Below are 23,975 nucleotides of genomic sequence, written 5' to 3' on the forward strand. Positions count from 1 at the left end.
GGAAATGCCTGCAAGAAAACCACCAAGCTCAAAGAGCACCCAGGGCCCCACAATTTCTTCCCTTTTCCTTTTAAAGCAGCATTAAAAGTAGCAACCGAGACTCGGTTACGGCCAAAGCTTTCGCACAAACTCCACCTACTGAAACTGAAGTAACATGGAACTGGGGAGCCAGGGAGGAACTTATAACCACAGTACACAGAAAACACGTTCTATGCAGTGGGCCACGCCAAGCCAATAGCACAATGCATACCTACTCAGTTCACCTCCAGGAAAGCAGAGACACACACCCTCACGGCCTTCAGAATGGCCCCAACTCACAAAAAAACCTCAACATCCATCTGTTATTTTTTACACTGCCCATTAAAAATACCTTTGCGTTTGTTTTTTCAGAAAGGAGCGCCGGAGCCACATATAAAATCAGATCGAGTTACTCTTAAAAACTGTTTTAATGGGTTCCATACTATTCTAGACCAAAAAAAAAAATCACTTCTAAAAACAGTGGATGAGACATAGATCAGTAGCCATACATTTTAACGTTGTGGACTTCTTTGTCTTCACATTCTCTTTCCTTATCGTAATAGTAGAACGTATTGTCCCTCCTCTGAAGCTTCTTCACAAATCCAGTCTCTGGCCACCTTTCCACCTGCATGCAAACAAGGAGAAGGAAAGTGCCCGTGGGTTCTTGGAGTGGCTGAGCACGCATTTAATCCGCAGGTTCTGCTAGTGGACTTGAACCAGGGACGGGAAAAAAGGCCTGTATATTCTACATCTCGTACAGAAATATACAGGAGGAGACCAGGCATGCTGAGCAGAGGATCCCAGACCAGATCCAAAGTTGACAATGCAGACAGGAAGGGATTCGGGATTTCACAATCTCCCCTTTTCCACACTGTCTCCGAAAACAGTGGGTCAGCCGTATTCCAGCTAATTCTATTGCTAGGGGATTCTGTGACTTTTGATTCTACTTGAAGAGTTTCGTTTCCAGGCTCAGTTCATCTACAGCTGGCTTTAAGCACCCATTCTCCTATCCCTTTACTCTTGTGTTGCACATACCTTCCATTCAGAAGACTTGACCAAAAGTCTTGGTAAGCAATATTTTTAATTTTCTTTAACTTTCAATAGTACATTTGAGTGCTTTCTGTGCTCTCAAAATACACCTTATCAGAAAGAAAGAATTTATTGCAAAGTTTTGAGGATTCTATCAAAGTTAACATTGTTGCAGACTCTGTTGAAGGCTAGAACACAAATTAGTAAAAAGTTTTCAATATGGCTGCGAAGAGAGGGGAGGGGCAAACGTTTTCCAGAGTAAGCAAAAAAGGACCAGTGCAGCCCTCTTATGCAGCATTAAGTGACTCCACCGAGTTCCCACAGAGGGGAGAGCTTCTTTTCAGAATGAAATGGCCATCGGGGGGAATCTAGGTTTTCCGAAGCGTTATCAGAAGGGGAAAACATTTTCATTCGCTCAGTCAGAATCACCGATGGCCTGAATCTCGGTGGCCTGCTGACCAGCATCCAAGCATCGTCATAATGGCCTCTTTGTAGGGGGCTACCACAGGACCCCTCTGGAAAGAATCTCTGTCAGCAAAACAATCTCTTGGCTCAAAGCCAGGTTGCGCTGACGCAGCCAGAGCTCACAGGAGATGCAGCTGTAATCCCTAAATGCTCCTTTTTGTTGTGGATGCAAGTCCTATTGATTAGTCAAGGGTGGCATAACCCTCTATTTGTTTTGTCCATAACTCCGTGTTCTTTAAGAAGCCCAGAAAATCTATTTCTCATGGATCCATTATACATCTGCGGGTTCTTAACAGGATGGCAGATTACTTGTTCCAAGATCTGAGCCTAATTTAGTGGGATTCACGGTGTCTTTGAACAGCTGATGGCCACGCAGCTCTGCCTACAATACTATATCACCAAGTGCTCCTGAGAGTTGACAGAGATTTTTTAAAAAAACCAGACTTGTTATGAGGTAGGTGGCTGGCTGGGTTTTAGAAGCTCCTCTCCAATAGAGAAGTCTTCTGAATTAGATTTTTGGATGGCAGCCAACAACTGTTATGTGTCATGCACTTTTTTTTTTCAACCCAAGATTAACAAACCATTTGGGTGGTCAGATGGATGCCTGCAGCCTAAAAGTATTTTCTGCCCATATCGAAGTGTGCTTAGGAAGTGCCGCTCCTAAACTCTCCAGCAACACCAGGGCATATTTTTCCCAATTTCAATCATTTTTCAATCCTCGATTCAATCCCTCGTTGATGGGTGTTTCTACATAATGGAAATCCCACTCCCCACAAAATCCCCTACTCTGAAGGGAACTGACCCTCCTCCTCTTCTCTCCTTCTTTGCTTCTCTCCTTGGAGACAGAGGGCCAAGAATATAAACAGAGAACGGCTCTTTTGAAGCCAGCACTCCAGTAACCATGGAGTAAAGACAGGGACTCGAAAGAAAGAATAAGGGTCAGTTCAACTCTTTCTTTGTAGTCCCCAAATGGAAACAAATAATTGCTCACAGTCATGCTCATGAAAGTAACTTAAATTATTACTTTCCGGATCCAAGCAAACATTTAATGCCCTAAATAGCTTGGATTCCAACTAGACACATGACTGAACCAGCAGAAAAGCATTTGCCATAAGCAAATAAGCTGCAGGGTCATTCAATTCAATATGAACGCAACTGGATATTAAAACCAAGAAAATATTTGTGATCACACATCTTGTGCTGTGCCGTTCCCATGCTATTAAATGTGCTTAGCCTGTTTTCTGATTTTAGGTTGATGAATCAAAGTCTTTGTATTTCACCACCTCTTTCCAATGTGAATTCACTGACAGTGGTTTTATTGGTTTTTATTCAGATTTTGCCTACTTGGACATCTCAAAATCCCTCCAAGAGAAAAGACGCCAGGTCAATTAGATAACCAGCTATTACCCCTTCTGGTGATTGATAGTAAAAAAGAAAATGTAGGTGAACATGATGCCTAATACATATTGCACTTATCAGACACAAATTCGGCTACTATTAATGTTAGCAAAATACCCTGGGAAAGCAAAGGGGAGCACATCACATTTTTAACATTTATATTTTACTGGGTTCTACTTATCTGGATGAAACGTTAATATACATTGCTGGTTCGTGTATGATATGCCGTACATTAAATAAATAAGCACATCCTGGTCTCTACAACTAGCCATGGTCAAGAGCCATTAGCCCAGCAGCCTTCCAGAAGGAGAGCAGGGCAGTAAGTGGAGAGGAAAAAGGGGCTGAATATTTGTTTCCCATCTTTCTAAATGTAACCCTCACCCCTGAAAGCAAGGAAAACCTGATTTAGCTCCAATAACTAGACTGAGGACTACAACCCGGTGTACATGTGAATTGTACAGCATTTGTGAATTTGGATTATTATTATTTTTAAGTCAATTTCTGTGCCCTTTTGTAGTTTCTTCAAAAAAATCAAAGGCAGATTATTTATGCATACAAACACATATTCACAACATATAAACTAAAATGCTAATTAAACATGGAAAACACATTGCAGGGCAGGTAAACATATGTGTATGATAGCAGCTCTTCAGCAAATGTTAGTATTTGAAAGTTTCTCCACCCAAGGATTCCAAAACGGGTAAATTCAGCCATTGGTATTTATAACCTATCTTTCACGGTTTGCCATGTTGCCCCAATTCAGTTAGTCATTTATTTGAAACCCTCACTGAACAAATTCTCTGATGTTGCTTTTTCTACCAAGAGCCACATATCATCCCAGGAGGAAATTGTGAAAAACTACCACAAACCTAAGGAGGTTATTGTACGGGATAGTAAGTTTTCATCTTTAAAATGCTCAGTTCTTAAAATCTATCAAGTCTTACCACATCAACATGCTTTACTTGTTTATATTCATTTTCATCTCTATAGCCAGCTTGCTGAAATCTGTACAGATTTTCAACTTCATCCGACCATGTTTTGGCCCGCTGCATGAATTTTGGCTTGCGATCAATACTGGCTGTTGCCCCGGAAACATCACCAGCTAATTTGCTGATTTTTTTAAAAAAAAAATTGCAATGAAATGCATAAAAAAGAGCAGAAGAAACATCATAAAAAAATTTATGAAAAGACAATTGCAACTAAATGCATGGACATAACTGATTAAAGCCATAACTGTATTATGAACCACTTGATACCACCCAACAGAGTTATCAATTGTTTTTAGCAAAAATCAGCTGTACTTTTGAAAAACAGAGCTACTACTGATAAAGGGAATAAGTAACCATGGCTTTAGACCCAGATTTTCTCTCCTTTAGTTATTCTTTCCAGCCTAAATATGCATATATTTAGAATATAAATCCCAATTTGTCCCTTTGCTTCCAAAAAGAAAGTAAGGCGGAAGAAAAGCTCTCAGGAAGTAGAGCCACCCACAGTAGCCTCACAGCAAGATAGGCAGCAAAGAAGTTTAACAAATAAATAATAAATACACCTGCAGATCTCCATTTTGCCTCCTCCCATATCTGGTTCTAGTTCCTAGCAGGCCAATTTAACTTGTGAACTGCTGCTTGATACCCTGGCCTCTTGAGATATGATATAAGATTACAATCACTCCAATGATTTACATCTTCATGTGGACAAAATCCTCCAGCAAGGGGGATATCACCCTGAAGAGCCTGCATGGTCGCCACTTACGTGTCTTCAGGGCTATCTGCTCCTCTACTGAAGGACGTACCGGGCTTATCTGTCATATGTGCTTCTCCAGAGGAGAAAGATGCACAGGCCATATTCTTACTGTCCATAAACAAAGCTGAACTTTCCATAGGCGCTTCTGCAAAAACAAGCATGACACCAGGAATAAAAATAACAACGGCCATGGCCCTTAGACTTATTCACAGTGCATTACAGGCCCTCTCTAAGCAGTTTACAAAGTCAGCCTCTTGCCCCCAACAATCGGGGTCCTCATTTTACTGATCTCGGAAGGACGGAAGGCTGAGCCAACCTTGAGCCGGGTGAGGATCAAACTGCTGGCAGTTGGCAGAGTCAGCCTGCAACACTGCACTCCAACCATCGTGTCACCAGGGCTCAATAAAAAGGCAGTGTAATTAAAAGAAGACCTTAAAATCTTCAAAGTTGTGCTTAGGTGTTTGTGCAGTTTTTACAACATTATTGTTGTCATTCTGCTGATGAAGATACGCAGGTAGTCCACGACTTATCCACAGTTCATTTAGTGACTATTCAAAGTTACAATGTCACTGGAAAACGTGACTTATGACCATTTTCCACACTTACGACCATTGCAGCATCCCAATGGTCACATGACCAAAATTTAAATGGTTGGCAACTGGCTCCTGTTTCTTTTTTTCAATGATTATTATACAATGTTCTTTGCTATATATAAAATTTCCACATTCACAATAACGGTGCACTGTCTGGGTCCATCCTCCCCTGTTTCCGATGGTCGCAGCATCCCCCAGATGACGGGATCCCCTTTTGCGACCCTCTGACCAGCAAAGTCAAGGGGGAAAGCCAGATTCACTTAACAACCAGGTTAACAACAACAACGAAAGTCATAAAATGGGGCAAAATTCACTTAAGAAATGTATCCCTTAGCAAAAAAATTTATATATATACTGTAGCTTGTATTTTTTAAATTTATCATGAAAATCTGCAATTGGAAGCCATCTCCTAAGCTCATTAGAGGAGGCGAGTCACATTCCCTTACCAAAATATATTTAGAATAGAAATAGAATGAATAGAATAGAGAATATAGAGTAGAATATATAGTACAAGATAATAAGAAATAAGAAGAGAATAATGAATAAAGCAGAGTAGAGTAGAATAGAATATAAGAAATAAGAGAATAGAATAGAGTAGAAGAGAATATAGAATATAGAACAGAATTCTTCATTGGCCAAGTGTGATTGGGCACACAAGGAATTTGCCTTTGGAATAAAATAATAATTTAGGAACAATCTGGAACAGAAAAAAATAATCTGAAACATTTACACATTTCTTAGCACGGAAGAAAAACGTTCTGGGAAAACCCAAGAGTTTCTTTTGAAATCTCTTATTTCAAAAGCAGCAATCCAATCATTGAAAATTAAAGACAATAATGAATTCATAAAACTGACGTAACACATAAAAGGATTTTCTATTGTTTAGCAGTCGAAAGATTCAAGATAATGATTTTTATAAATCTCACGAATCAGATTTTTTTTTATTTCGGGAGGAAACAGAGGATGAAAGTATTTATTCACTCTATCATCACTATCTTACAATAATTATTTATCTCCTAGTTGCTTTAAAATACCAATTTTCAAGTTGCCCTTTTTTGATTGAAACATTTTTTTTAAAAAAAGGTATTTCCATCTATTTCTACAACATTTATATTTTCATGGCATCTGTTATATTTGAATTTCTGAGGGAACCCTGGGCCGCAGGCAGCACACACAGTGTCCCAAATCTCCCTCCCGAGAGGCGCGCCGTTCGCCCTTCAGAAAGCTTCGTTCCTTTTCCCGCCAAAATGTGGACCAACGGCCCAAACACGTGCAGAGCCCCATTCCCGCCGCACCAGCCCAACTCTCGCGATACTGAGTCTCGGCAGCGGAGTTGCCACCCAAAAGAGGCGGGGTCTTAGCAACGACCAATCAAAAACGATGTTTATGAGGGAAGGGTAAACGAGAGCAGCTTCTTATTCCCCTATTTTCTCTCCATCCTCTTCCCTGGCCGGGCCTGCAGTGATTATCCTCCGCCGAAGGGAAGCCGGGCTCGCCCCGCCTCCCAGGCCGGTCCGGACTTACCTCAGGTGAGCTCCTCCACGCACGATGCCCACACGCCCCGCCCCTGCGGCGGTTACGCGGTTGCTAAGCAACCTCGACATTCCGGGGTTCCGAGCCAATCGGGGTTGCGGGCGAGGACCAATCAAATTCTAGACAAAGGCGGGGTCTTCGTCTCTTTGGGCCAATCAGCGGCTTCTATTCGACTCTAGGTCGTGACAGGCGTGATGGAATTCTGGGAATCGTAGTCCAAAACAGTCCGCGCTGCCATCGTTTTATTGGCTTATGATCGTTATCACCGGGAGCTTCAAACTAGGGAAGCTCCCTATAGAAATTGTGTCTCGTACTTTTGCACTTTAGCCTGGGGCAACCTTCCCCTTTGTCGGAGTAAATACAATTTAGTCAATTTAATACAAGGACAATCAAAGCTCCCCGCCACCCCATGCCGCAATAGGACCCTGAAGATCACAGATTCCCCTCCCCCGCCCACCCTTCTGCACGTATGAGGCGTTTCCGTGATAGGCTGAGGCGGCGCCAATCACAGAAAAGCCTCAGCCGGGCTCATGCGCAAATGATAACTCGGAGCCTCCTTGTCTCTTTCTGATGAAGGAGGGATTGAGAGAAAGCAGGGCCACACCCTCCGAATTCTTCTTTGCGCATGCGTCCGGGGAAGGCGTCCCTGTGATTGGGCGCCGCCTCAGCCAATGAGAGAGCGGCGAGAAGAGTCTGGCGGAAGTATGAAGCGGAAGAGGAACCGCTGGCGTCGGCGGCAGCATGAGCATCTTTGGCGGGGTGATGCAGGAATACCCGCACCTCTCCATCGACCGCTTCGACCGGGAGAACCTGCGCGCCTGGGCCTATTTCCTCTCCCACTGCCATAAGGGTGAGCCGGGGAGGCCCAGTTCTATGGAAGGGGCCGGGAAAGGAGACCACCAGGAGATCCCAGCGCTGCCTCTTTTGCTGTGGACACTTTGCAGGATGATAAACGTGAGCCCCGTGCAGGTGGTCCTCCATTTACGACCACAACGGAGCCCAGCATTCCTCTTGCTAAGTGAGACGTTGAATTCCCCGCTCCCTGTTTTATGGCTTTCCTTCCCCTGGTTGTTAAGCGAATCACTGCCGTTGTTATGTTATAAATCCAGTTGCTAAGTGAATCGGGCTTCCCCCTCGGTTTTGCATGCGGAAAGGTTGCAAAAGGGAAAGACTATTTTAATACTAGCTCTGTACCCATGCTTCGCTACAAAACTATGTGGTCAGGCCTAGTTTTGGGGGAGGAAAATAAGGAAATAAAAATTCTGCCTCTGTCTACCAGCATCCATGGGTATTCATCTGGTTAGCATCCTGTGTGAGAGAGTTGAGCACTGTTTGGAATCTGAAACAGTATTTGCTGCGGGAGCAAGGAGGAGACAGCAAGGAGCCTGGGCATGGCTTAGCTCAACTGTGCTGTACTAAACCTGCTTGGTGCTGTGAAGCTGAAACGGAAACTCTCCTCTCCTCTGCTTGTGTTTTGCATTTGGAAGAAATTTCCTTTTTTCAGGTGGGGAGGGGGAATAGAACTCCTTAGCATCAGAGCGTGTTAATAATAATAATAATAATAATAATAATAATAATAATAATAATAATAATAATAATAATAATAATATAGGAAATACTCTAAATGCTCTGATGGTCATTTTGAAAAATCCTTTCTTAGCCCCTAGAAGCCAAGAGGGACATACATGCCAAATTCCAAGTACTTTGTAGGCTTTACGGTTCTGGAGATTTTGTGATGATGCGTGAATGGCATTTTCCTTGTGTGTGTGTGTGTGTGTGTGTGTGTGTGTATGTATGTATGTATATATGTATGTATGTGTGTGTATGTATATATATATATATATAAAGAAAAATATACATACTGTGTAGGCTGCTAAAAGACCTCTTAGGGGCTGATCCCTGCTTTTCAGTCTGGGTATCAACATTTTACAAGCAGGGAACCTTGAACTGGTTGAGGTATTTAACATGAACATTTCCTAATGATTTGCATGGAGGTTATTTTATTTCATATCACGTTGCTTTGTTCATTTAGATCACATGAAAGGCCTGAAAGCCCCTTCCATGAAAAGACGGCTGGCGTGCAGGTAAATAACTAATTCTTTTCAATTTTGCTAGAATAACAAGACTTAGTAGCAGCATACAGGAACTTCCAATTGCAATCCCCTCTTTTCAAATTTCTCCGAAAAGCATATTGCAGTAGTGTTTCTTTGTCTTGCCATCTTTCTTACCTATATTTTCCCCCTTTGTACAAAGGAAATGATATTAAGTGAAATAAAAAGTAATCAGAGTAGATCCTTGGAGGCCTGCATTAAAATACCGAATTTAGCAATTACACCCAATTGTCAAATTGTGGAGGATATTGGCTTCCATGCCTTATGAAATAAATAGCTTGGATAGGAGATCAGAATGCTCGAAGAAGATAGAAATGCCCCCTCCTCATCTACGCAGTTCTAAATTGTTCTTCATCAGGAGGAAATGGAGCTATCTCACATGATTGTTTCCTATTGTTCTCAATCTTCTCAACTTTTAAGATGGGTGAACTATACCTCCCAAAATTGAAATACACATTGCATTGTATGTCTGTTTGTTTTGGTTCTATCTTACAAGCTTGAAACTCCACCTGTATTGCTCCCCTGTGACAAAAGAATTGCTACTGTCCAGCCCGCGATACGCATTCTGGGAAAATTACATTGTGAGTTACCTGTTTCTTGTATCTGTTTATTACCTATAAACACTACAATGGCAATAATCAATTCTTGTAATTAATAATATACATAAGAATAATATTGTTAAGTAGTTAAGGCACCCAACTAGTAAGAGAAAGATGGTGAGTTCCAATCCCATCTTAGTCATGAAAGCTGACTGGCTGACTCTGGCCCAGTCACCAGAAGACTGTGAGTTCTAGTCCCGCCTTAGGCAGGAAAGCTGTCTGGGTGACTTTGGGCCAATCGCTCTCTCTTTCAGCCCAACCCCACATCACAGGGTGGTTGTGGGAAAAGCAGGAGGAGGAAGTTGTTTAGGATACCTTCGCTGCCTGTTTTTATTTTGTAAAAATAATAAAGGTGAGTTACAAATAAAAGGTTGGTTTTGTCTTCCAGGGTTGTTTTTTGACTGAATTTTCCTAAATACAGCATTGGGAATTATATGGCAAGGAACTTAAAGGCACGATTGGGGGGAAATGTAGGAGCGGAGCCTTCCTGGCTAATCAGGCAGATCCACTCTGTTCATTCTTTTACCAAACCAGAATCCTGCATTTTCACATCAGTGGGATGGGTTTCTCACATATCCGTGTTGCCCCCTAGGACTGCCATCAATATATCTCCTTTCTTGTCGTTGATTTGTCAGTTATGGTTTTTATGATTTAGGTCACCCTGGAAGTTGAAACCCCGACTCAAATTTCTCTCACTGAGGAAGCATCAGGCAAGGTGAGACGCACCACTGAAACTCAACGCTTTTTGATCAAAATATGTGTCTGTATTTAAAGTTTTCTAACGTGAAGCCCCCCCCTCACTTCTTACTATCTGTGGAGATTCTCCGTCATCCAGGTCACAGTTGTCCCAAAGGTGCTTTTTTTTTCTTTTTCAAGAGGCAACTGGACTTTCTGTTTTTTTCTTTTGAAGACGTTTCACTTCTCCTCCAAGAAGCTTCTTAGGTTCTGACTGGATGGTGGGGAGTGGAAGGGTTTATACTTGTTGCAGACAGCGGGTCGTTTGCATCCTTTTAGAGCAGGGGTTCCCAACCTGGGGGGTGCGAGACGATATTCCAGGGGGTGCGAGAAAAGTCCAGGTAAATAATAGGATATTGGCTATATGTTGGCATTTTTATTTATTATGCAATGGATTAACTTCGTTTTCATTTTAGAATTAAGTATCATTATTTAGTGGCCATCACATACATAGCTGAAAAGATTCAATCCTACCATAGATTTAACGCGTTCAGTAGTTCCTAAAGTCTAAATTTCAGGGGGTGCGAGGTTCGACTGAAATTTCTTTAGGGGTGCAGGGCGAAAAAAAGGTTGGGAACCACTGTTTTAGAGGGTCCTTGAGGCCACCTGGAGGTTTGTCTGTGCAAATTTGCACTACTCAGGTGACCCTGAGGACAGACAAAAAGAAAAGCACCTTTGGGACCTCAAATCTCGCAAACCCCCCCAGACTGTCGTTTATTTATTTGTGCAGCTAGTTCTCGAGTTACACCCGTAATGCAGCCTGCCCGTGTGGTTGGCCTGATTTTGCAATTGTTTTCTGCAGCAGTAAAGCAAATGTAGCAGTTGTAAGACGAACACCGCAGTCATTACACAAATCAGTGCTTCAACATACGCACAATTTTGCTGCAAACCAGAAGTAACTGCTGGTTTTTTGTTTTGCCCAACCCATGTAAAATGCAGTGACGTGATGTTGGACTGAACACGGCCATAAATGCAGCCACGTTGTTGAACGACCAGCAGTGGGGGAGGGGGTTGTAACCACTGAAAACCAGGCCTTAAAGTCCCCTTTTTTTAGATCAGTCATAACTTTGATTGCCAAGCAACCGATCATAACTCGGGGATTACCAAAAAGTCATTTTCTAGCCATTCGGTTGAAAATCTTAAATACAAGAGAGGACAAAATTGCTTCTTTGCTGCTGCTTATGGCTCTTCTGACCATTAACAGAAGAAAACTATCAAAAAAACAGAGAATTCAGAGGTCACACTATTTTTGCAAAATTTGGAATAATTCCAATAAGATCAGAAGGGGATGTTTGGAAGATTTTGAGTTCAAAATGTTTTGCATACTCGACAAATGGGTGAATAATTCTAAGCAGGTGTCTTTTATTAACTCTGGCCGATGATTGGGGACCAGGTACTAGTACAAAAACCAATAGTTTTCCATCCTTTCTGTTACCTAATGAATTTGAAGCTCTTTTTTTCACCTTTTCCTTCCAGAAAGAAGATGTTGTGGTCACACTTCTGCCAGCCGGTCATTGTCCGGGATCAGTTATGTATGTGTTTTGTTGTCCTATCAGACAGTTAACAGCAACAATGGCAACGTGTATTTTGTTTTCTTTTGCTGTAATTCTTTTACATTTCATGAGGATCTAAGTGTAATTAGCCTAATTTATCCCTATTAGGGAGAGGGAAGAAGAAAATGGGAATGAAAAGGGAGGGAAGGAGGAAGAGAGGGAAGGAGGAAAGAAAATGGGAACGAAACCGGAAGGAATGAAGGAGAAAAAGGGAAGGGGGAAAGAAAATGAGAATGGAAAGGGAAGGAGAAAAAGAAGGGAGGGAAGGAGGAAAGAAAATAGGAATGAAGAAGGAAGGAAGGAAGGAAGGAAGGAAGGAAGGAAGGAGAGAAAGAGAGAGGGAGGAAAGGTGGGTGGGTGGGTGAGAGGGATTTCTAGCACCACCTACCAACTTCCCACAAGGAAATGCAATGGGGAAGACGGCAGGAAGTCAGAAGTCGTTCTGCCTTTTTTGCCCATCCTTGCTCATTCTGTCTGTCTGCTTCGGTAAGGAAATCGCTCTGAAACGACAACCCAGCGGGGTTGTTTAGCGGCATATGTGACTATCGAATGCCTCCGCTTCCAACCAGGTTTCTCTTCCAAGGGGAAAACGGGACCGTCTTGTACACGGGAGATTTCCGACTCGCCAAAGGAGAAGTGGCCCGAATGGAACTCCTGCATTCAGGAAGCAGGTGAGGCCAGGCCCTGGCTCCTCCCCTTGGGCCGCCCGTAGTGGGCCTTTGAAGAAAGGGCGGGTTCTGTGCCTGCCTTGGGACCTCGGTAACATGCATGGGGTCAACAGGGAGGAATGATTTCAGCATGTTGGGATGTCCTGAACCTACCTGGCTAAGATGCTTGGAGGATGCTACTTCCCTCCAGGCCTATGATATGAGAAGCCCCAAAGCCTGGGCTTCAAAGACTTTAGCAGCAGGTTCTCATCATCATTCTCCTTTTAACAACCCCCCCATCATCCCTGGCGGGGTTGCGAGGTGGAGTCTGGGCAACTGAATGGAGCTAGCAGAATGTTTACCGGCCGGATGCCCTTCCTGTCCCCAGAGCGGAGTTTTGTTCAGCAGAGATAGTCCCATCGTGCCCAGAAAGAGAAATATCTTGCTTCTCCCTAGGATCGAACTCACAACCTCCTGATTGTAAGGCAAGAGCTCCCCCTCTAGGCCACCATACCACTCTTTCAGATCCTGACATAAACCTTACGAATTCGTGTGTAGCTGACATAATGATGTCAGAGGCAAGTCCTAGACTTGCAACAATTCATTTAGCAACCATTTAGAATTACAACAGCACTGGAAAAAGCGGCCTTGCAACTAGCATTCCCACGGTCACATGATCAGAATTCAGATCCAGCATTCCAGGGTCACGTGGTGACCATCTGTGGCCTTCCTAGCTGGCTTCCAACATGCAAAGCCAACAGCGGGGAAGCCAGATGTGTTTAAAGACTGGTTCACTTAAGAACCATAGCAAAAATGGTCATAGGATCTGGCACAACTTGCTTGACTGCCCTGCTTAGCATCAGAACCAATTGTGGTCATAAGTCCAGGACCACTGGATCAATACTGCCATTCTCTTTTCAGAGTGAAAGACATCCAGAGTGTCTATTTAGACACCACATTCTTTGACCGCAAATATTATCAAATACCAAGCCGGGTAAGTAACATGAAAAGATATAACATTGCATAGTTGCAGGCTAACAGTACACAACATGTAAGCGAATACCTTTCACCAACTAGTAATGAAGATAAAATCAAGTGTGCCTTGAAGCATAAACCTAGGGACCTTATGAATTAAATTACATGCACACATTTTGTTGCAGCCAACAGGGGATAGCAATAAAAATTTAACTATCTTCCTATTTGTGGTGTAGTTTCGCTTGCCATTGCTGCTGGTTTTGATAACTTCACTCAAAACTTCTTACAATTCATATATTTGGTTCCATCTGTACAAATTAATGATTTGGGCAGCTATCTGGCCAATGTAGACTTTTCCTATGCAACATAATTAATTCAGACTTATTCTGTGTTATGGTAGGTTGCTGAATATTGTAAGCAAGTAGTGTCTGAATTACGATTATAGCTCAGTTTTGCTTTATTCTAGATCAGGGGTGTCCAACCTTGGCAACTTTAAGCTTTGCTGGCTGAGGAATTCTGGGAGTTGAAGTCCACAAGTCTTAAAGTTGCCAAGGTTGGACACCCCTGTTCTAGATGATAGATCCTGCATGTTGTCCACACTCCTTATTCCTGATTAATTATTTGGGAATGCCCCAGTAGATAATCAGATTGGTTTGGCCCGCTTTAAAAGAAAAAAAAAATTACCAACACTTAGTCATCAAGTTCATTTTAAAGGAAATTTTGCTTACGTTTGTAGTGAAGCGGCATCGTATTGAGAAGTAGGCCTGTGATACTGATCTTCATGGATTCAAGAAGGGGGCAAATAAGAGAATAAGTGTGTAGTATCATTGCAAGTTAATTGCAAGTTAAAATTCTTTTTTTTTTTGCATCAGGAAGAATGTATGAAGGGGTTGATGGAATTGGTACGGAACTGGGTGGTCCAGAGTCCCTATCACGTGGTCTGGTTGAACTGCAAAGCGGCTTATGGATATGAGTATTTATTCACAAATCTCAGCGAAGAGCTTGGGATCAAGGTAAGACTGTGTCCCCAGGTGAGTCTTTCCTGAACAGGAGACATGTAGACTTCCAGAATTCCCCAAGTCCACATATCTTAATGAGAAAAGCCCTTAGACTTATATACCGCTTCACAGGGCTTTCCAGCCCTCTCTAAAGGGGTCTACAGGGCCAGCCTCTTGCCCCCCAACAATGTGGGTCCTCGTTTTACCGACCTCGGAAGGACAGAAGCTGAGTCAACCTAGGGCCAGTCAGGATCGAACTGCTGGCAGTCGGCGGAGTCAGCATGCAATGCTGCACTCTAACCACTGCACCACCAGGAAGGAGAAGGAGAAAGGCAATAAGAGAAGGTGGGGAGAAGGAGTAGCGATAGCCCTTAGACTTATACCCCGCTTCACGGGGCTTTTCCAGCCCTCTCTAAGCGGTTGACAGAGTCAGCCTCTGGACCCCCAACCACCTGGGTCCTCATTTGACCCACCTCAGAAGGACGAGTCAACCTTGAGCCGGTCAGGATCGAAGTGCTGGCCATGAGCCTGTACTACTGCACTCTCACCCCTGTGCCACCAGGGTTCTTGGCTTCAGGTTGTCGAACAGAGCCCGTCCTGAAACTCCCAGGTAGCATAGGAACATTTCAAGATGGTTTTTCTTAGCCATAACCATGCTCCCTGGGCGTTTTCTTCCCCAAGTGTCCAAGCGGACAATGTTTTACCAAGAGAAGATAATGTTTGTGGCTCAGGTTTGAACTGGGGGATCTTGGTTGCTTTCTGAGGCTGGTTGTGTCCTTGCGAACCTTTCCTTACCCAGAGCTCTAGTAGCGATAATGTTCCCTAGCTGGGTAATAAAACGTCTGCCAGGAAACAACCCACCTCAGAGACCACCAGGTTACGGATCAGTCTGGGTCAGGCCCACCGGCCTTTCAGAAGCAGTGAGGTTGCCTGGGTGTGTGTGTGTGTGTGTGTGTGTGTGTGTGGTTTGAATCCACGACAGTTATGGCTGATTCAATAACCTGCCTTGGAGTTCTACAGCACATTCTGTATTCTCCAGCAACGAAGAGGAGGAGCCAAGAAATTCTCTCCCAATATTTTGTTGAAAAACGATGGCTTGTGTGATCTCTCGTCTCTTTTCTGAGTTGTCTAAAGTACCTTTTTAATGACCCTCCTGGCCTAGGTGCACGTGAACAAGTTGGACATGTTTAAAAACATGCCAGAAATCCTCTACCACGTTACCACCAATCGGCGTACCCAGATTCACGCCTGTCGCCATCCGAGGGTATGTATCTCCTTTGAAAAGAAGGAGGGTTGCCTTCCTGCTCACTTACGGAAGCCTTCCCTCCGGTGGAAGACAACGGGAAGGTGAAATGATCCCGTAGAGAATCATTAACGATGGCCCTTACTGTACTAATATCCCAAAAGTGCTTTTACTTTGTTTTTGTTTTTTCTTGGAAGAGGTGAAGAATGTTTCGCTTCTCATTCCAAGGAGCTTCTTCAGAATTTCTTCAGGTGAGAAGCGAAACGTCTTCAAGGGGGTAGAAAAAACCCCCAAAGTCCAATTGTCTTTTGGGAAAAAAAAAAAACTTTTGGGACAACCAGGACCTGGGTGATTGAGGATCTCCGTAGACTTTTCGCCCCGATCTGTCCAGGTGTTTATCTGCCCATTAGGATGACGAAATGTTTCGCTGGAACCGACTGCCGTGTGGAATGACTTCCCAGAACGGACACGAGTTGTGTGTTATCAGTGTCAAGCCATCCACCATGTGGTTTGGAGAAAGGACGCGGAAAAGCAAGGTGATCATGAGGTGAGGGTCTGGCACTTTTAAATTTCTGAAATTTAGCATTAGAAGAATAGAGAATATTGGCAGTTCTGGATTGAACTGTGAGGTCCAGGGTCCTCTCTTGAGTTTGGTGGCTTTCTTGCAGACATTTCATGACCCAACTAGGGAACGTCATCGGTGCTAGAAAGTGCAAAGCCCACTCCCTTCTAGCACTGATGATGTAACCTAGTTGGGTCATGAGATGCCCAGAAGAAAACCACCAACACTGAGGACCCCACAATCCTCCTCCTCTTCTTCCTCCTCCTTCACTCTCCAAACCCCGCTCCCTTCTAACACTGATGATGTTGCCTAGTTGGGCAATTAAACGTCTGCAAGAAAACCATGAAGCTCGGAGAGACTTCACAAAATTAGCAGTTTATCTCCACCTCTCATCGATACTTTTCACAGCAATTGGGAAGCAGGCTCTTCTTTTATTATCAGTTAAACCAAGTGAGGTTAATTGAAGTAATTTCACCCTCGTTACCAGCTATTTCTTTTACTACTCGGGGATGCAGTTCAGGTGGTTCTAGTGATTTAAACTGATTCAAAGTAAGAAGGTCTTCTGTATTTTTGCTTCTCCTTTCATCCTGCCCTTTACGAATACACATAGATTTTTCCTGGTTTATTTGTGAAGCAGGCAGAATGCAAATTAGCACTTATATGGAGTGGTGATGTTTAGGAGTTTTAGAGAAAACTAACCTGAAAGATTTTAAAAATTCCAATTCCAGGCAAGTGACGGATATTTCTTATGGTTCATCCTTGCATCTTCTTGTTTGACGTACCAGATCCTTGAACCATCTATAAGGTTAAGCTTGTTAGAAAACTGATTTTCACCAGAATCAAATTCCTTCCACTTCCGAATGTCACAGATTGACTCTAAGATTCCTTTAGAAGATTGAAGTTTTAGAAGAACTTCTCTAGTCTTCCAGATGTACGTTCAATTATTCCGGTCCTCAAGAGGACCCCTCATTCCTTCGGGAAGATGGCTGCCAAAGGAGCATTCTCTTATCCCCCAGAAGAGATTTTCAGCTTTTGTTTTTAATCTCATTTTGATCAACAGCAGAGGAAACTAATTTAAATTTATGCCTTGTTGTTTAGGGCCGGAACAAGTTCCTACAGAGCTTGCTTCTCATTCCACTCTTCTTACAGTGAGGTACGTCGTTCCACTTTCAGTTTGTTAAATTGCATTTCCCCTTAGAACTGGATGTATATTCTCCAATGGGACACATCCATAGCCAAGAGTCCTCAATCATGCTCTCCAGTAATAATCTTGCATGCCAACAGCTACGGCTGCCAGAGCAATTATCTGAAGCATTTAAGGAATGCACTGCTTCCCCCCCCAACTCTCTTTCTGCTGGCAACTAAAACAACCAAAGGAGTATTTTTTGGTTGACAACAAACTATTGTAAGTCTATCTGTGCTTCTCAAGCCGTCGCAAATCATAAATACAAGAAATGGAGGCGGGGCATTAAATATTATTAATGCATCCTCTTTTTTTTTGTGTGTGTTCCCCTCAATCCGCCATTCTAGATCCAAGATTTCTTGAGCTACATTTGCCCAGTGAATGCCTACCCCAATGTGATTCCGTTGGGGTCCACCAAGGACAGAGTGGAAGAAAAGTAAGTGTTAACGTCCTGTTCGTTTTGCTTTGTTTTTTTCCCCTTCCACAAAACAAATAAAGCGCCCCACTTACACAACCTGGTCAGCTCGCAACCCTTCAAAATTACAACGGGCTTCCTGGGAAGCTACTCACAACCCGAATTTTGAAGCTCCAACAATGGGTGCCTCTCCCCCTCGTTGCGTGATCAGGTTTGGGGTGCGCGGCCACGGGGCCACGTTTGTGTCCATTTGACAGTCACCTGACCGCATTTTATGATGGTTTTGTTTTCTTCTGAAAACCAGCTTTTATTTTCTTTTCAGCCAAACTTCCACAACGGCAAACCATTGGTTTGGTTTACGACTGCTGTGTTCGCTTAACGGCCACTGCAAAAAAAAATAAAAAATAAAGACAATGCCAAGTCATTTTATGACACCCCCCCGCCACAACTTACCCCCAGGTTCCGCAGCCGTTGTTAAGTGAAGGGACTGAACTCCCTGTGATGGAATCCACATCAAGCCGTCCTTCGTTAAACTCCTCCATCGGCTACTCTTGTCAAAAATTAATTTTGATAAGGGCTCGCCATCTTTTAATCCAAGGATAGCATATTTCCGAACGAAGCGCTGGATCCCAAGATTGGAATGTCTGGATTACAACCCAAATTTGACTTGGTTCACTCTTAAATTTCTCTAAAATTAAGCAAGACGAGGCGATGCATTTCCGGTTCAGTATTGCATGGTTTGTTTTGTTTTCCCCTTGTAAGATTTGAATCACTCTGTAAAGTTGGGCCGTTCTTTCCCCTCCTCAGCCTGAAGCCCTTCTGCAGGAAGTACAGGCCAGACAACCGGCCAACCTATAAACCTCTCGGCACGCTGAAGAGACCGAGGGCCTTGGAGCTCCTGGACACCAGTAAGAGGAAAAAGATCGACCTTCCTTCCCCTTGCCATTTTTTTTAAAAGAGTTTGTTTATATATTTTTCCTTTCCATGCATAAGTGCTTTATGAACAGCGTATTGTCTGGGTCAATTTCCTTACATCTTCTATATATATAAAAGCGAAATACCCCTCACGCATCATCACAAAATCTCCAGAACCGTAAAGTGTAAAGAAATTTGGCCCATAGGTTCCTCTTGGCTTCTAGGAGCTCATTAAGAAAGTATTTTTCCAAATGCCCATCAGAGCATTTAGAATATTTCCTATATTATTATTATTATTATTATCATTATTATCATAATCACACTCTGATGCTCAGGAGTTCTACTCCCCCTCCCCACCGGAAAAGAAATCTCCAAATGCAAAACACAAGCAGAGTAGTTTCAGTTTTAGTTTTAGTTTCAGTTTCAGTTTCACAGCACCAAGCAGCTTTAGGACAGCACAGTTGAACTAAGCCACGCCCAGGCTCTTTGCTGTCTCCTTGCTCCCACAGCAAATACTCTCAGTTTCCAAACAGCCCTCAACTCTAACACACTGACAGGACATTAGCCAGATGAATACCAATGTTGGTAGGCAGAGGCAGAATTTCTTTTTTCCTTATTTTCCTCCCCCAAAACAGTCCGATGACATAGTTTCATAGCAAAGTACAGGGATCGAGCTAGTAATAGTATACAGTATAATAATATATTAAACATAAGACATACATAATAGTATTTTTCCAATTTTTATTTTCTGCTTCTATTGATCAATATTGATAAAATAAGTCCCATGTTTGAAAGTATTCTGTATCTTTTTTTCTTTTATCCTTAATGTCAACCTATCCATTTCTGCCCAATCTCGTATTTTTTAAAATTATGCGTTCAGCTGTAGAGGTGCCCTCATTTTTCCAATGTTGTGCATATACAATTCTTGCTGCCATCAAGACATGTAATATTAAATATATATTCCCTTTATCGTATTTTTTTCTGGTCCTATGCCTAAGAGAAATATTTCTGGCTTATAATCTGTGTGTTGCTTTAACATTTTTTCTAACCACGTATGTATTTTCATCCAGCACTTTTTTGCCTTCGCACACGTCCGCCACATGTGATACCATGTGCCCGTTGTTTTCCCTTGCCATTCGTCCTTCAACCTTGGCTATTTTAAGATAGGTGTGATTTGCAAGACCCCAGAATTCCCCAGCCAAAGCTATATGGGCTAGGGAATTCTGGGAGCTGTAGCCCACACATCTTAAAAACATTGGTCTTGATGTAGTTAATTTATCCCAAAGGTGCTTTTTTTCCCGAGAGGCAAGGGAACTTTCTGTGTTTTTCTTGGAGAGACGTTTCGCTTCTCATCCAAGAGGCTTCTTCAGTTCAGGGTGAATGATGGAGGATGGAAGAACTGAAGAAGCTGCTTGGATGAGAAGCAAAACATCTTTCCAAGAAAAACACAGAAAGTCCAGTTGCCTCCTTGACACAAAGCACCTTTGGGACAACCAGGACCTGGAAGACCGAGAACCTCCAGAGACATTTTGTTAATTGGATTGTCAGGATTCCAGCAATTGCCTTAATTAAACCATGAATTAAATTGGTTGCTTTTTTTTATGGCAACTCCTAAGACAGGCATAGAAATGTTTTATGACTCGACTTTGATTTTTGGCCTCACTTTTTGTCCCAGAGTTCAAAGCACCCACCTGGTCCTTCATCTTCCAGTTTTTTCCCCCCTGTGGGATGGGTTTAGGCCCAGAACCACTGAATGAATATCAGTAGCAAAGGCTGGATCACAAACCGGGCCTCCCCGAGACCCACCAATACTTAAGTTACCAAACCATTTGATATCACACATCCAGGAGGATCCCGAGCTGCTGTATACAGAACTCAAAAATTCCCTCCCTGCAGAAGAATCAGCGCGCCTGAAGGAGGATTTTTGAGCAACCAAGATGGTTTCCCTGCCTGAAAAGGATTATATATATTAATTTAATTTGTTTTGTTCTGACAGATGGTGGCAGCGATGACGACGATCTCTTTGACTTTGGGCTGGTCCCCACAAATTCCAAGGTTCCAAAACTGGTGCCAGAGATTGGGCCTGGGGAGCAGAGCAAGCCGCTTCCCCCAAATCGCGGAGAAGAAGGAGGCGACCACCACCCCGCTCGTAAGGCGTCTCCGCTGCCTCCCTCTTTGCAGGTGGATTTTGTGGAGTGTGAAGAATCGAACGGCGAGGAGGAGGAGGAGGAGGAGGAAGAAGAAGAACCACCTGAGAGGGAGGCGGCTCTTCCTGGAATCCCGTTAGCGGGGACAGGCTTTGTTGAAGATTGGCAGCGCCCCGAACATCTCGTGGGGGCCACGAGCCCCGGGCAGCCCGAGGAAGGTCGACCGCAAGCTAACTCGGAGGTGCCGAAGTGGGAGAGTTTCTTCAGGCGCCCTTCGGAAGAGCCCGAGGCCTCTGACCCCGAGGGCCCCCTGCCCTGCCCAGACTCGGCTGAGCCGCTGCCTTCCAGCCCCTTCGACGAGGACGATCTGAGCGACTCGACCCACATCTCCTCTCAGGATTCCTCTCAGTCCACCCACATCTCTGAGCAGGGCAGCAGCCAAGGGTGGGACAGCCAAGCCGACACCGTCCTCCTTTCCTCCCAGGAGCGAAGGGCGGCGGAGTTCAGCCCTTCCAAGGGGAGGACCGACAGGATGGCCGCCTGCCTCCCTCACCTCCTGGCGGGAGAAAAGAAAACGGGCTTGCCCTTCGACCGGGGCGCAGAGCCCGGGCCCGGGGAAGGCAAGGCCAGGTGTTGGGGCGCAGCAGAAGCTCCTCGTGGAACCGAACCGGAGGAGGAAGGGGCCAAGCCAGAAGGGAGGCCAGGGCTCACGCCCCTCAATCCGGACTCGGTCCAAGCGGCCGACTCTCAGGGCTCTTTGGATTTTGAAGTGCCACCGACTCCCGGGGCCGAGATGCCCGGCCCTCAGCAGCTCCGCCCTCTGTACCAAAAGCTGGCAGCTGGAGACCAGCTCCACTGACCAGGAGGGACCAGCCCCACCCAGAAACTTTGGCCTCCCTCAAGAGGGGTCAAGGGTTGCTTCAAATGTTACATATATATCAATATACACGTCTTGGTATTTTGTACAAATTGTACTACAAAATGTTTTTGCATATTATACTTATGTGTGTGTATGTGTATATACATATACGTATATGTATGGCATTCAGCTTTGTTCAGGTATTTTCCCACGTCATTGTAGTTGTGCTTTTAAAGTTGTAGCAACTTCACAGATGAACACAACACAGAAGCCTGATAATGGCAGATGAGATTCTGCCGAAACATCGCTACAACTTTAAAAGCACAACTACAATGACGTGGGAAAATACCCGAACAAAGCTGAATGCCATACATATAAATACCCGCGAAAACTTAAGAAAACGTATGTATATATACACATACATGTTTTTGTATTTGTACAAAATGTAATAAAATGTTTTTGTATGTTGTACTTGTGTGTATGTGTATACTTGTATATACATATATAGACATGTATGTGTATGTATTTATGTGTGTCTGTATGCGTGCGATGACCCAAAGGAGCAAGGCACAAAGGCAACACAGTCAAATAAGCAATAGGAGTGCCTTTATTATCTCCAACTTTGCCCCCAATGTCCAGGTTAGCTTTGGGTGGAGAAAAACTCTCCCAGGAACAGCCTTTAAGTGGGGGAAATTCAGTCCAAAAGCAAAGTACATATAAACTGTAACTAAAAATCCACACAAACCACGCTGCAATAATTAATTTGACAGGGCAGGAGAAGGAATTGCAGACTTCAAAGCCCAGCAAAATACACACAGTTGGGAAGACACAAGGAACCCAGATAAACCTCGACAATAATAGATAATTCACTGTTTGCTCCCAAGAACTTGCGCGCAGCTTCCCTTTTTATACACTGTGTTCCCAGCTGCAGCTAATGAAGGGAATCAGGGCCCTTTCCTCCCCCATAGGCCATGCAACCCACGTTGCTCTCTTCTCCATTCCCTGTGTGCCCTAGGATGAAGAGGGGGCGGGCCTGGGTCTTCCTCTGAACTCCCTTGTTCCACCTCTCCCCTGCTCTACCCAGCCGGACTTTTCCCTTCCCCCGTTCCTCCACAGCCAACGGAGCCACCCTCCCCCTCCCTGCCAGCTGTTCATCTTCCTCAGATTCAGACTCCCGGCAGGGGGAATGACAATGTATATAGGTAGAGGGGTGTGCGTGTGCATGCGCAAGAAGGAATGGGAGCCCAGGGGACATTTGTGTCTCATCCTTCTGTTGTAATAGAATATCTCATGCTTTTCTGCAGAGTTTGGAGCCCACCAGCCTCTGGCTAGAGACCAACCAATGCTACTAGCCTCCAACTTTTTCTTTTACAAGCGTGCAATTGGTGAAAATGTTTTATCAGAATTGTTATTGTTATTCGGTAGCCCACTATGGATCTGGAAGGTGAGTTCCATCGGGTCTAATTAGATTCTGTTTTCGACATAATTTAAATCTTCTGTAAGTTCTCCTCCCCCCGCCGGCTGTTGGCCTGTGGCCTTCAGATCCTGACTTCAGGATGAACCGAGAAGGTTCCTCTCCGTAAGTCACCCCTTGGCCCGTTGCTTTCACCCCCAAATCCCCATGCTCAGGCCTTGGGGCCGAGTTCCTTGACCTGCAAGTGGGACCCACTGTTTTATTCGCACATCATGGGTGTCGTTTTCCAGGATTCTTGTGTTATGGCTCATGAGAACAGCTCTCTGGTTCCCCTCCCTGAGAAGAGGGTCAGGGTTAGCCTTTAGATCACCTCACCGGGACTCCCCGGACTGGCATCGAACGTTAACAAGAGTGCGATTAATTGCTACCAAATTCTTTTCTGCAAGGCACTTATGTTCAGAAAAGAGGTCATTTGTCAGTTTATCTTCTGTGTTTTGTTCTCTATTTGCAGTTCTGGTTTTTTGTTTCCGTATCTTCCTAAGGAAGGTTCATGTCCAGCTACATACCTTTGTACGGGTTTAAAAACAGCTTCTATCCAGGGCTTGTCAGACTCCTAAACACAACTACCATCACTCCATGCATACCTGGAAACATAGGACTGCTTTCTCCCCAACTACTTGTATAAGGACCATTTTCTATATTGTGTTGTGTTGTATTTTTGTCACGGATAGCACCAGCAGGAGCAAAATCAATTTCATTGTATATATGTACAATGACAATAAAGATTATTATTATTATTATTATAGAGAGACTGAACAAGCTCCCAGGATTATACCTATA

At 43.9% G+C, this 23,975-nt stretch overlaps 2 protein-coding genes across 4 annotated transcripts; one reads left to right on the plus strand and one right to left on the minus strand.

Annotated features, from left to right (window-relative positions):
• Window positions 1-436: 436 nt before the first annotated feature.
• On the minus strand, window positions 437-7,124 carry MEIG1 (meiosis/spermiogenesis associated 1). Its single transcript, XM_026713163.2, has 4 exons — window positions 6,771-7,124; window positions 4,663-4,798; window positions 3,855-4,020; window positions 437-643 (listed from the first exon to the last, which is right to left on the minus strand). Exons 2-4 carry the CDS (start codon window positions 4,788-4,790, stop codon window positions 515-517), a joined length of 423 nt encoding a protein of 140 aa, XP_026568948.1. The 5' UTR covers window positions 4,791-4,798; window positions 6,771-7,124; the 3' UTR covers window positions 437-514.
• On the plus strand, window positions 6,646-23,936 carry DCLRE1C (DNA cross-link repair 1C). Of its 3 annotated transcripts, none has more exons than XM_026713161.2 (14): window positions 6,646-6,775; window positions 8,812-8,863; window positions 9,387-9,471; window positions 10,145-10,204; window positions 11,701-11,756; window positions 12,347-12,448; window positions 13,346-13,418; window positions 14,272-14,412; window positions 15,560-15,661; window positions 16,051-16,187; window positions 17,301-17,355; window positions 17,733-17,821; window positions 18,608-18,708; window positions 20,712-23,936. In XM_026713161.2, the coding sequence occupies exons 2-14, from the start codon at window positions 8,817-8,819 to the stop codon at window positions 21,719-21,721; spliced, it is 2,058 nt and encodes a 685-aa protein (XP_026568946.2). In that variant the 5' UTR covers window positions 6,646-6,775; window positions 8,812-8,816; the 3' UTR covers window positions 21,722-23,936. The 3 variants fall into 3 exon arrangements, with proteins under 3 accessions (XP_026568946.2, XP_026568945.2, XP_087790043.1); XM_026713160.2 differs by lacking the exon at window positions 6,646-6,775 and adding an exon at window positions 7,421-7,629; XM_087933917.1 differs by lacking the exon at window positions 6,646-6,775 and adding an exon at window positions 7,495-7,733.
• The last annotated feature ends 39 nt before the right edge of the window (window positions 23,937-23,975 follow it).

The sequence above is a fragment of the Pseudonaja textilis genome, chromosome 5, assembly GCF_049901715.1.
Source record: "Pseudonaja textilis isolate UNSWEBS1 chromosome 5, rPseTex1.2, whole genome shotgun sequence".
Taxonomy (NCBI): domain Eukaryota; kingdom Metazoa; phylum Chordata; class Lepidosauria; order Squamata; family Elapidae; genus Pseudonaja; species Pseudonaja textilis.

Coding starts and splice junctions, on each gene's coding strand:
- MEIG1 (XM_026713163.2), bottom strand. CDS start 4,790: ATGGAAAGTTCAGCTTTGTTTATGGACAGTAAGAATATGGCCTGTGCA. Junction 4,021..4,662: donor GCAGATAGCCCTGAAGACAC/GTAAGTGGCGAC, acceptor TAAAAAAATCAG/CAAATTAGCTGGTGATGTTT. Junction 644..3,854: donor AAGTAAAGCATGTTGATGTG/GTAAGACTTGAT, acceptor GTTTGCATGCAG/GTGGAAAGGTGGCCAGAGAC.
- DCLRE1C (XM_026713160.2), top strand. CDS start 7,521: ATGAGCATCTTTGGCGGGGTGATGCAGGAATACCCGCACCTCTCCATC. Junction 15,662..16,050: donor ACGCCTGTCGCCATCCGAGG/GTATGTATCTCC, acceptor TCTGCCCATTAG/GATGACGAAATGTTTCGCTG. Junction 17,356..17,732: donor TCCACTCTTCTTACAGTGAG/GTACGTCGTTCC, acceptor CCGCCATTCTAG/ATCCAAGATTTCTTGAGCTA.